Below are 12048 nucleotides of genomic sequence, written 5' to 3'. Positions count from 1 at the left end.
ACATGGGGAAGAAAAGTCATTTCATTAGTTTGGCTTATAAAGTATGACGACAGAATGGATTCCCAAATTAAGAACTTTAGAGGGGAAAAAAATGATAGAAGTAAAAAAAAAAAGATGATTTAGGAAAATAGATGTTGGAATAAATCAAGTTTATCAGAAAATTGAATTTTTGGACTGTATAAACAATATTTGTAGTTTGCCGAAAAAAACTCCAAAATATGTATATATATATTGAATGTGGACCCCCACTAGGATCAATCTTGGGTCCTATGCTTTTTTGTGTGGATATAAATGACATTTGCGAAGCCTAAAATGTTTCAAAACTGTTTGCAGACGACAACACATTTTTGTTCAGGAAATATTTAAAACATTTAATATAGAAAGCTATCAAAATTGAAATGGTTCAACTTAAATATTGGTTTGATAAAAATAAGCTTTTGCCGCATTTGGAAACAACTAAGTTTATGGATTTTGCTCATAAAAACAGAAGAAAGTCAATTTGATGGAGTAAACATAGAAAAGGTGTCTGAGTTTAGGTTACTTGGGGCAATTTTTGGTGAAAATTTGTCTTGGAAGCCTCATATATCATATTAAGGGTAAAATGGCTCAAACTAAAGTATTATTTTTGAGTAATGATAAGTATTATTTATCCTGCGACATGGTCAAAATGTTATACTGTTCAGAGTTTTCCTTTATTTTACATACTGTGTGCAAGTGTAGGTGGTGGCAGGCGGTTTCTTTTTTTCCTTCAAGATTTGATAAAGAGGCATGAATAAAAAAGGACAATTTATTCTTCTCACTGTGTTTTCTGTTATGAAGATGTGTGGACTTATGTTGTGTATGCAATATGTTAATGTGATCATTTTTTTAATAAAAAGGAACACACTTGCGAAACAACCAGCAAATCTAACAAAGTAATACAATCCTGAATTCAAATTTGTATCCGTTTCCCTTTAAAGTCAGAGTAAAAAAATAAAAAAAAAACTTTTATTATTTTAGATTTCCACAGTAAAGTAATGTGTGGTTTGTCAAGGGAAGGTAACAAGCGGCTGTGTTTTTGTTGACAGGCGAGCTGCCACTGTGGGAGCACAAAGCGCCGGCTTTCTGTGCGAGGATGTTTGCTTTAGCCTTCGGTGCTGAAACGGTCTGTCACTGCAGGCCGCCGTGAGCAGGTCGCGCTCTTTGCATTGTAATGCGTCGCTTGTTTGAAGTGTCGAGGCCCCCTGACAGTGTCGTTCCTGAAACGTGACACAGCTCGGCCCTCAGGATGCACGCACACACTCGTCAGTGTCAAAACTATTAAAGCGCTTAGTTTTGGCCAAATTGCCTAATCTGTTCACCATTACCTTCAAATCGACTTTGATGTATAGAAAATAAAAATCCAAAAAGCAGAGGAAGAGGAAACCTCAAATGACGGGAAGGGAAAATTGTTTTTTTTCCCCCTGCAGTTTAACTTGTGAATGAATAAGGCTTCTCTTTGCTGCCCGCAGGCGCAAAATACGCAAGATGAAGGACAACTGCATCAAAATGTGGGATATTTCCACATCAATTAGAAAAAATTAGGCAGCTTTGGTGGGAATGTTTAGAAATTTTAAGAGTTTTGTCAGTTTAATTATTATTTTTTTCATTCATTGTAATGGAGGTATTTCAACAGCCCTGAGATCCTTCAGAAAATAAACTAAAACTGTATACTTGGCAAATCTAAGGCAAACACCATGAAGACTTAATTGCATCCATCATTTACAAGTTAATCTTTGAAAATATTTGTCTACTTCTGAGCTTTAAAGGATGCGGAGGACAACATGGACCTCAAACGGTACCAAAGATGGAAAGTAAGTTGCAGCTGAATGTCGAACAAAGAAGAAATGTAAGTAACAACAAACACAAAAAGGTAACGTAGGTAACCAAAATACTAAAGTGACAGTTTCTTTAAACAAAAATTCTTGAATAAAAATCTTAGTTGTTCCAATCAACAAATGTTTATCTCTTCACATGGAGATGTTGAGCGGGGCCAGCAGCGTTGGTCTAATACCAGGGGGCCTCTGGGAGCTGGGACAGGGGGAGGGGGGCTGTGTTTTTAAGACATACTAATAAACTTGTCTAGCTGCACAGACAGTAGTGTCCGCTGGCACAGGCGCAGTGTTTTGACAAGCCATGAGCCCCTCGCGGCCACACAAAAAGATTAGATGCATCACTACACTGGTGAATCCAAAAATCACTGCAACAGTCTACCAGAATGTTCCTGAGGACTTCATGATTCCTTCATGCTGAGGATTTGGATGGAGAAGAAGATTTCATCTTCTGGCAGGAACTGGCTCCTGCTCATACAAACTGAACCATTGAAGATGGACATATCATTCTGAAAACTCTATTTTGATTGATATGATGTGATCATAATATTTGTCTTTAGCTTCTTGCAAAAACTGAGAAGTAAAGGGTGATTTCTCCACAGTGTTCTAATTTTCTGAAATTCTGTTTTTGTGGGTTTTATGTTAATATAAAGAACTACTTGAAATCAATTAAACACTTACTTTTTTGAGGATCACAATATGAATTTAAAAAATGTGCATTCTTTAAGATTCATTTAAAAAGTTTTCAGTTTTTCTTTTTTAAAGAGACACAATATTAACTCATATTTTATGTATCAAACACAAACGCATGTATTTCTAATCGTCCTGTTTCTTTGAATTTCTGCTCCAATCCCAAATAAAAAAGGGACCGGGCCACCGGGCCACCGGGCCACAGGGCCACCGGGCGTGGGTTGGGGTGCGATTCACAACGCCTCAACACGACAGAAAAATACATTTGTCTTTAGCAAGGTCTCTCTGTTCTAGGGGATTTTGGCAGTTGCCCTCCACATATCCCTTCAGGTATGTTGAAAACAACAACAAACAGCGGTAACTGAAAACCACATAACTCATGTGATGGATAACCTGTCTAACAGAAGTTTCAACTTTCTTTGAGGTGGTTTTTCAGCTGTGCTCTAATAAGTCCATTCATGTGACCGCCTGCAGGGTGAAAATTGATAAAACCATCTAAACATGCTGGTGTGCTTCAGAATGAAAAATCAACAACTAAGTAAAATAAGGCAGCTGTGTAGGGGCAAATGTGTGAGGATTGTTTAAAAATAGGAAAAAACCTGGATCACACATGTGTGCTCAACAATAAAAAGCAGTCCAAGATGAAAATATGCGAGTAAAGATGAGCAAAAAAAAATCTCATCTTTTCCTGTAAAAACTGATGCCATTCTTAAAAATTATATTCTGAATATACTTTAGCTACTGTCTCACATCATGGTGCACATTTCCTGTTAAAGTGATTCTCTTCAGAGAAGTGCTCTCTCATCACAGTCGAAGACTCTGATGCCGGTCAAGTGTGAAATCCGATGATGGGAGCTTGACTACGAGCAGGGGAAACAAGTTTGAAAAGCAGCAGGTGTGTGTGAGGGGAAAGCCGGTGTTGCAAAACAGTGGCGTGAAGGCGAGTCAGGAGGCAGCGGTCAGTGCGATGGAGCAGACTGAGCACACATGCAACATCTCCTGAGGTGAAACAAAGCTGAGTACACTGCATGAACCCAATAATCTCTCAGATTCTTCATTTTTGCATCAGTCTTCTGTTGAGTTGATACAGAATAAGATGAGCTTTTGAGATACAACCATTGACTGTATATGAGAACTAGACTGAGTGACCCCTTCCAAATAGGTACTTTTCTAACAGGAAGTACCCGCTGGTTCCAAGAAGCCAAAATCCCATAAACGTCCATTCAGAAATAAACACCTATTACTCAGCCATTCTACTTGTCAGAATAACCATTTTTGCTCTGATACCTTTAAAAAAAAAAACATGTTCTTACTAATCATGATTTTCTTTATTGCAAATTAATCAGTGTATAAGCTGACCAATCAGATGACTCAATAAAAGTATGTGGTCTCACGTCCAATGTTTAAAATGTTTGACAGATTCTCCCAAGCGCTCTTTCAAGTCATAAGGGTGTGAACTTCCAAGCAGCTCACTCCTGATTGGCGAGAGAGGGTAAGTGAGTGGTGGTGGACGGTGCTTACTGTTAACTGATGTCATCTGGCTCCAACATTGAGTCTGAATAGACTTAATTTGTTTGGAGGCGGAACTAAGCCCTATTTTAGGGGTGACATCACACTCAAGCTACGTTCCCACTGGGCATATGATGTGTTGTTGAGAAACTTTTAGTCCATGGTCTTCACACTGGAATGTCGCTACTCAGTACTAGCACATGTCCATCACCTACAATTGGAAGAGGCTTGGTGCAAAATGTCGACTCAGTGCACATCTAGTAAATCTTGCTCCAGGCTTTTTCTTTCACAGCTATATTACAATAAAAGAAAGACTTGATGTCATATAAATCCAACAAGGCAAAAACTACAATTATTACTTTCTCCTTCGTGATCACTTTTCAAACAATTGGCACTTCCGTGAATTAAAAGGGACACCACCAAGTCCCTGATTGGTCAAAGTTAAACTTTTAATGCATTTTCAATAGCCATGCATTTTGTATGTAAAGCCCGAAAACAGTCATAGAAACGTGTGTAGCGACATATAAACATGAGAGTTTTGAATGCGGAAGCCCAAAAGATGGGCGTGATTGCAGGTTGGCGAAGGCGGTGTGAATGTAGTTTCGCTCTGTCAAGTTCTCTTGTACAGTCAATGGGTTGAACCATAACTGATTTACCTATTCCCAACATGTTTTGTGCTTTTTCAAAGTTGTGGATGGAGAAGTTTGTCTAGAACTGATGGAGGCAGTTGTATAGAATGGACTGCTGCTTAAAAAGTTAAAACAGGAGAAGTAATAGTTCTGGTGTCTTTTCTGCTCTTTGTGGCAGTTTTTCAACTGGTAGAGATAACAGGGGGTTAAGAGAGGAAAGATGGAACGGGGGCGTGGTGACATATGAGTGACTGTCTTAGGGTTAATGATAATTCTGCCCTTTAAAATGTCTAAGATGGTGTCTCTGAAGCGCTCTCAGGTTTCAGAAGGACCAGATGCTGGTATCCCCAAGCTGAAGGTAAGCATTGAGTTACCATCTACCCAGAGACCATCACTTTCCTGGGTTGTGCTGCAGGGGGTGGATGAAAGCAGCAACGTACAGCATGTAGCTAAGGCACCAATTTCTCTATGCATGCGAAACACCTCTGAAATTTGCTATTCTTTCCACTTGTGCATGTGACCAGTCCATATGCACTTTAAGACTTCTGCAGTATTTGCAGAAAGGATTACATAAACTACATGTAACATAAAGAATTCAAATACGAATCCAAAACCTAACAAATAAAATATGCAAGAGAAATCTGGCCAGCAGAAAACCATCCATCAAGCACAAGTGCAGAGAAGAGAAGAGCCTTTGAAGAAAATTGAAGCCACTTTATAAAAGGTTCGACATTTTGGAAAACCTATTTTACATTCTGGCAGTGGATACTTTAAATAGAGAGATTGAAACCATTTTCAGGCATCTGTAGTTAATGCAGCTGTTTGTTTGACATTAAAACCTGAATCCAACAGGTTCCTGTAACTTTTGGGCAAAGCCAGGTAAACATTTCTCGCCAAGTGGAGTTCAAAAAGCTAGCTAAACATTTTTAGTTTTTAATTTACACTTTATGCAAAAAATAAGAAGCAAGTTCAGTTTTCTTGCTCATAAGAAAGTATCAATTAAATATGTTCCGTCTCTGTGCTGAGCAACAGTTTGGGCATTAGCATACGTATATTTTCTCCAGTAATGATGAATATTTTAATTGAAAATTGAAAATATTTTACATTAGAAGCTTAGTATATTTAAAATGTTTTATCAAACACTTTGTAGCATATAACTTTACACTTTGTGACCATAACACTATCCCTGTTTATTGTCCTATAGCAGGGTCACCAACAGTTTTTGGGCCACAAACCGGATTAATGTCATACAATATTTTCACAGACCAGTCCCAATGGGGCTGAAGTTTACGTTTAATATTTTTAAGCCTCCGGTTTCTAAGAAAAAAAAAAAATCAAAATAAAATGCTACTTCAACAAATTTAGTCTAAAAAAAGCTGAAAACATTAGCAGATTTTTTTTCCGTTTCTGTCTTTCTTACAGAGGAAGATTCAATGAAACAAAGTTGTTAGTTTGTAGAAATTGTTTCTGATTTGTAAATAATTCAATAAGAGCAAAATTACAGTTTTTTTTCATAGAACACCATTAAAACACTGAGAACTCAAGCAAGGCTCAGATCATCTTTCAGGGCAAAACAGGTTTTCTAATTTGACATAAATCCTGATTAACTGTGTATATTTTATCAACACAGAGGAACATTTTCTGTGCCAAAGTTTCTTAAGAGATGCCTGCCTAATTCACCTTTGCTGTAGGAAAATTCACAAACGTCTCTTTCACAAGTTTACAAAAATCAGAAGAAACTTTATTTGAGTAAATTTTCATTTCCTGTAAAATGTTTGTGGCTGGTTCAAACCTAAACTTTGGGATGAAGATTTTCCCTTAAAGGTCAAAGTGGATGCCCAGCAACTGGATGCTAACTTTAGCCGCGTCCAACTTTTAATGATGGATAAAAAAAAATCAAAATGAAAAGACACAACAATAAGAAAACTGGTATTTTCTAAATATAATAACAAACAGAAATCCACCATATCTGCACCTTTATTTTCTGCGTATGTGAAACATTTAAAAAAGTCACATATTCGCCACATATTAGAAACAGTGGCTTTTGCTATGTGAGAACAGCTATCTCAATAAATCCATATTTGCAGGAAGACTCCTGGTTTTGCCTGTAAACAGCAGCTTTATTTTTCTCTAAAGTTGAAGGCTCTTCTTCGGTTTACCAAAGGACTTTTTCCTCCCCGAAGAAACTTTCCAAATGTAGTTTTGTGTTTGGTTTTTATTTGCTTTTAAGCATCGAGTTACTAACTTAGTGGTCCGACCAGCTCCTTAAACTCACATGACGCGTCAAGACAGACTGATGTGGTGACCAGAATCTGGTAGTTTTCTAGAAAAGAAAACGTCCTTCAGTATCAGAAATTAAACAAAACGGAAAGAACCAATGTTCAGCATATTTTACTTTTCTGTCTGCGGCCCAGTACCAAGTGGCCCATGAACCGGTATCAGTCCGTCGCCCGGATGTTGGGGACCACTGTCCTATTTAGCATTTTCCGCACTACAGGGTGCACCATCAATGAATGATCCATTTTCAAAATTGTGACAAATATAAGACGCACCGAACCTTAAGATGCATTAAGCAAGACAAGAGTCCGAGATAAGTCCATCAGACACAATAACTGTGTTCATAGTAGATCTAGAACCTGTTTGTAACACGCCGCCCGTTATTTTCGTTAGAAGCGTTGGCCGAGTTAGCATATTCCAACCTTGGTAATAACACGTTAAAAAAAACCCAGTCTGGTAGCCACGTTAGCGTATTACAACACCCAATCTTGTTTGCAACTAAAAAAAAAAAAGCAGACTGACATTTGGTGAGAGCGCGGTGTATTTCTCAAAATTGCTTCCACATCTGTAAGCACAACCTGAATTAATCCATTTATAAGGTGCTCTGGATTGTAAAGTGCACTTTTATAGTTTTTTTTTTTTATAAATTACAGCTTTTAAGTGTGCTTTATTGGGCAGAAAATAAGGTAAGGTCATATTATGTAGAAATTTATTTTACCAAGTCACTCACATTTTCATACTTTTTTTATACTAACTGCTCTTAGGCCTTGCACTCAGTTGGAAAGTTGTTCAATACCCTTCACTACATAATGTACTAAGTATGTATAAGTATGTGACACATCACATTTTCAATCTTAAAAGAATAAATTCAATCTTAGTAAGATGTTACTTACTTGGTGAAGAATTATGACAAATATACCCAGTAAGATTTCACAATGTTTTTAATACCCTTCTCACAGTTTGTGGAGATATTTTTTAAGATAAAACGTTATAGTTTTTATTTCTGTTGTATGGCGTATCTTGCAAGAATTTGTTCCTAAAACAGCCCCCCACTTTGCTCATTTTTCAATTAAGAAAAGTTGCATCAGGATCCTTAGAAGTCAGTCCAAAAATCTGTTTTCCCTCCTGACTACCTGTAATTTATCAGGGATGCTTGCATGCATTCACACGGTAATAACTCCATAAAATGAAGCTAAATATTTTTCCAAAGTTAATGCACTCTAATGTACTCAAAAAGGGAGACAGAGTTTCAGAGACAGGGAAAAGCTGGTCAAATTTCAGGACATCATTCACACTTTATACTGCTTTAGTGTTTCTGTGTCAGCTGCAGATACTCAGAGCTAAAGCAGAAAAATGTTACACAAACATTGGCTAAATTGGCCTAATTAAGTCATTACGCAACACAAGCCAGAGGTCCGACCTTTTACACGGCTCTGGCTCTACCTGTGCAAATGTTGGAGTGAATTTTCCCACCAGTGCAGAACCGAATGAAGACTCTGAGGGGTCTGTCAGGAGAAGACAGTTGTAGAGTGTGTTTCTTTACCTCTCCTGACATGTCAGGTGCCAGAGGGATGAGAGGCCATAGGGCGGAGTAGACTATGAAGAACACCACCCACAGGCCGATGCTTCCCCAGATGGCGATGTGACTGAACTGTTGGACAAAAAGAGACCGTACACTGAAATAGAATGTAGCATTTCACTAAAAACCAATTTAACCCTTTAACACCAGAGCTTCAGATCCAATGTTCACATTCTTTAGACTACCGTGACTCTTCAAACGTTTAAAGTAATTCCAGGGGAATGGAAGCTGGAAAAAAAAAAGCACTGATATACAACACTTTACAGTAGTAAAGTGCTTACGTAATTGACCTAAATCAGCTCATTCTGTTGTGGAGAGAAGCGGTTTGGCACTGTTAGGCAACAGTTTGAGTTGCAAATTGGTACCAAGTTGATACAAAAACCCGGTCTTCTCTGCGTCACAATCCATTTATGCAATCTGCCGATTGCATAAATGGTCGAAGAGTAATGGTATGTCAAGGTGTTGCCAGCAAGATCCCTGCTGTTCAAGTTAAACAAAACAATATTTGTAGAATGCATGACTCCTGACAGCTGAAGCAGGTAACCAAAGATATTTCACTATTTTGATGCACTAAAGAAAACTTAAAAGGCTAAAAATTTTCACGAAAAAGTTATAGATACTTCCTAACACTAAATTAGCTAAAGAATTTGAGAACCATTTTAAAATATTGTGAAAAGATAATTATTTAAAAACTTGATGTGAACTGCTAAAGCTCCCAACCCTTAGCAAAAAGTAGTCTACTTAAGTATACTACAAGCATACTTATTCTATACTAAAAGTGACTACACTTTTTATATACAGTCAATATTGTAAAGTTTAAATGTTCCAATTTAGTCTGGAGAAATATTCAGTTAGTATACTTCCCACAGTACATGGTCAATAGTGTACTTGCTATACTTTTTCTAAAGTATACATAACACAATAAACTTCAAGTGTACTACTTTTGGTAAGACAGAGAGTAAAGAAATGAATGATGGTAAACCATGAAACAAATGACGCAATTACTGGTAAAACTGTTTGGTAGAAGCCAAAACATCCAAAGGAGCTCAAACTAGGGCTAAAAAAAATCTATCATAGTAACACTGTCCAACTGAAATTTTTATTCTAAATCATTGAAATCCTGTTAAAAATATATCAACTTTGAATGATCTTTACAGCTAAAAATATGCTGACGATCTTAGATCCCATATAGAAAAAAGTTTCCACCCCATGAAACCTTTTGATGGCAAATATGCGCCATACCACTACAGCTCCAAATTACCTTAATTTAGTGTCTACTTAAAAGCAAGAATATATGAGAAAAAAAAAAATCATAGCTGGAAATAAATGCAGGTGTAAAGGGGTTTAAAAGCACAACACTGCTAGCAGTCAATAGTCATTTCACACCTAAAATTTTAAAACCGAAAGTCTAATCAATGCATTCCCTGACTAGCCGCTGAACACTTTGAATGACTGGAATACTGGAAATAAAAATTTGTTTTGAATATCAAAACATAAAAAGTTTGCATTTAGTCCAACGTGTTTTTAACCAAAGAATTTCAAAATTGCTTGATTTAATAATAATTTGGGCTCAAATGGTTACACTGACTGTATTTTTATTAATTGATCAGTTTCTATGTTGCCTTCACACAAACAACCCCCCAAGGAGCAAACATAAAAGGAAAGCTGGAGATAAAAAAAAAACAAACACATAAAACAAGTGAGCACAAAAGACGGAGGAATTCAAAAATGGGACACTTCAGCAGGAAGGAATCTTTATCTTACCATAGTCCAGGATGAGGTTTCAAGGCCGGCTTTGAGACAGACTGTGATGACAACAAACTGTGAATACAGTCAGATTATCATTAAAATGCTTTTTGAATATATATGTGTGTATATATATATATATATATATATATATATATATATATATATATATATATATATATATATAGACAGAGCTCCCTCATTTATGGCGGGATTACAAGGGTTATCAGACAAACAAGAACATTTTTACACTTTTCTCTCCCTTAAAGTTCAAAACGTCATAAAAGAAATTAGTCCAACAATGTCGAATTAAAATAAAGATTTGCTCGCAATCACGGCACGGAGGAGATTGATTGACAAGGTCAACAGCCAATTAGGGTGTTAAACACGGCTGTATCAAAAAATTCAAAAAACGCTTAAAATTCCCACAAAACTGTGAGAGCACAACATAAGCAAGGGACCAAATTATTATTTTTTCTCATTGTACAGAAAACCTAGCTTGTTTTTATACCTGTCGACACTTGGCAAGACAACACAACTGCACAGAATCGATCAAAGACTAATTCACTTACAGTGTAAACCATGTTGCCTAAGAGCAGATAATCTGGGGTTCTTCCGTTGCCAAACACTGTATCTGTGAAGGGAATCAAGAACAATCCGTTACAGAAGCGTCAACGCCTTTCTTTAGCTCAGAAAACATCCTGAAATTCACTTGCTGCCCAATGTGAACTTCCTTGTAAAAAAGCAAACACCTTACTGTCCTTTGAGTGAGACTGGAAAATCAGTTCTCTTTCCCACAAATACATGAGAAATGTGTTTAAAAACACAAAGTAAGACCAGAAAAACAGATTCATGAGGGTCAAAACTAAATCTCTTTGGTTCAGACTTTTTTATGATAACATTGATGAATGTTGACTGCTGAAGGAGGACTAATCAAACATTTGGGTAATAGCGATGTAAAAAGTAAACTTTGTCAAACAAAAGCAGATGCTACAGAAGAACCCCAAACAAAGCTTGGGCTGAAACAATGACCCAAATGTCAACGGGGTTCGCAGCTAGACAAAGAAGGGGACTCAGTTTGGCTTCACTTCCGGCTGGTCACATGTACCCTGTGTGTGTGTGTGGGGGGGGGGTCTGCTGACAGCCTGTCAGTCAAAGTGAAGGGGCCTGGTGCTTTTGTTTGCAGAGCAGGCCCGAGCCTGTGTGGTCCTCATCTTTGGTCAGCCAAAACCTTCCAGCCTGGATTTCTATTCTCCTTATTCCCACAGACACACACACACTGTGGATGTTAGAGGGTATAAAACGAGCATCACTGCCTTTCCTGTGAAGGTGTGGCACCCACATTTTTTCATGTGGCCACAAAAACGTCGTCAAAGCGTTCTGCACGAACTGCAGCGAGTATGAACCCCTAACTGTTAATGCATGTACCTCCATCAGCAGACACACACGTGCTTTTAATTCATGAGGAGAGGGCTGAAGGGAGAACTAATTAAGACGAAGTATGCGAGTTTGACAGTCTCTCCTTTTCATCCACTCCTCTGAGAGCTGTGGAGGAGTCTCTGGGAGCCACTAACCATGCCGGAAGGCTTGAAGGGGGAACCAGAAGAGGATGACGGAGTGGAAGAGGCCGTTCAGACAATGGGCCCAGAAGACCTGCAAAATAGAAAAGCAGGAGGGGATGCAGGGGAAGGAGGAGGGGGGAGGGAGGGGGGAGAGAGTAGAAAAGACATAGTGACAAAAAGAAAGGCATGGAAAAAAAGAGTGTGGG

General features: G+C 37.9%; 1 protein-coding gene across 7 annotated transcripts in view; it reads right to left on the bottom strand.

Annotated features, from left to right (window-relative positions):
- Positions 1-12048, bottom strand: part of atp8a1 (ATPase phospholipid transporting 8A1) — a 116863-nt gene that overhangs the window by 11498 nt on the left and 93317 nt on the right. For all 7 annotated transcript variants that reach the window (XR_002873940.1, XM_023958983.1, XM_023958985.1 and 4 more), the window contains 4 exons: positions 11855-11933; positions 10853-10914; positions 10299-10355; positions 8499-8606 (listed from right to left, as the gene is read on the bottom strand). Coding sequence is in view for 6 of the 7 variants with exons in the window: in XM_023958983.1 (XP_023814751.1) it covers positions 8499-8606; positions 10299-10355; positions 10853-10914; positions 11855-11933 (306 nt within the window). In the remaining variant the exon portion in view is untranslated. The remainder of the gene's footprint in view (positions 1-8498; positions 8607-10298; positions 10356-10852; positions 10915-11854; positions 11934-12048) is intronic.

The sequence above is a fragment of the Oryzias latipes genome, chromosome 10, assembly GCF_002234675.1.
Source record: "Oryzias latipes chromosome 10, ASM223467v1".
NCBI lineage: Eukaryota > Metazoa > Chordata > Actinopteri > Beloniformes > Adrianichthyidae > Oryzias > Oryzias latipes.
Note: the sequence above shows the minus strand (reverse complement) of the source record. Positions and strands in the feature narration are given on the sequence as shown.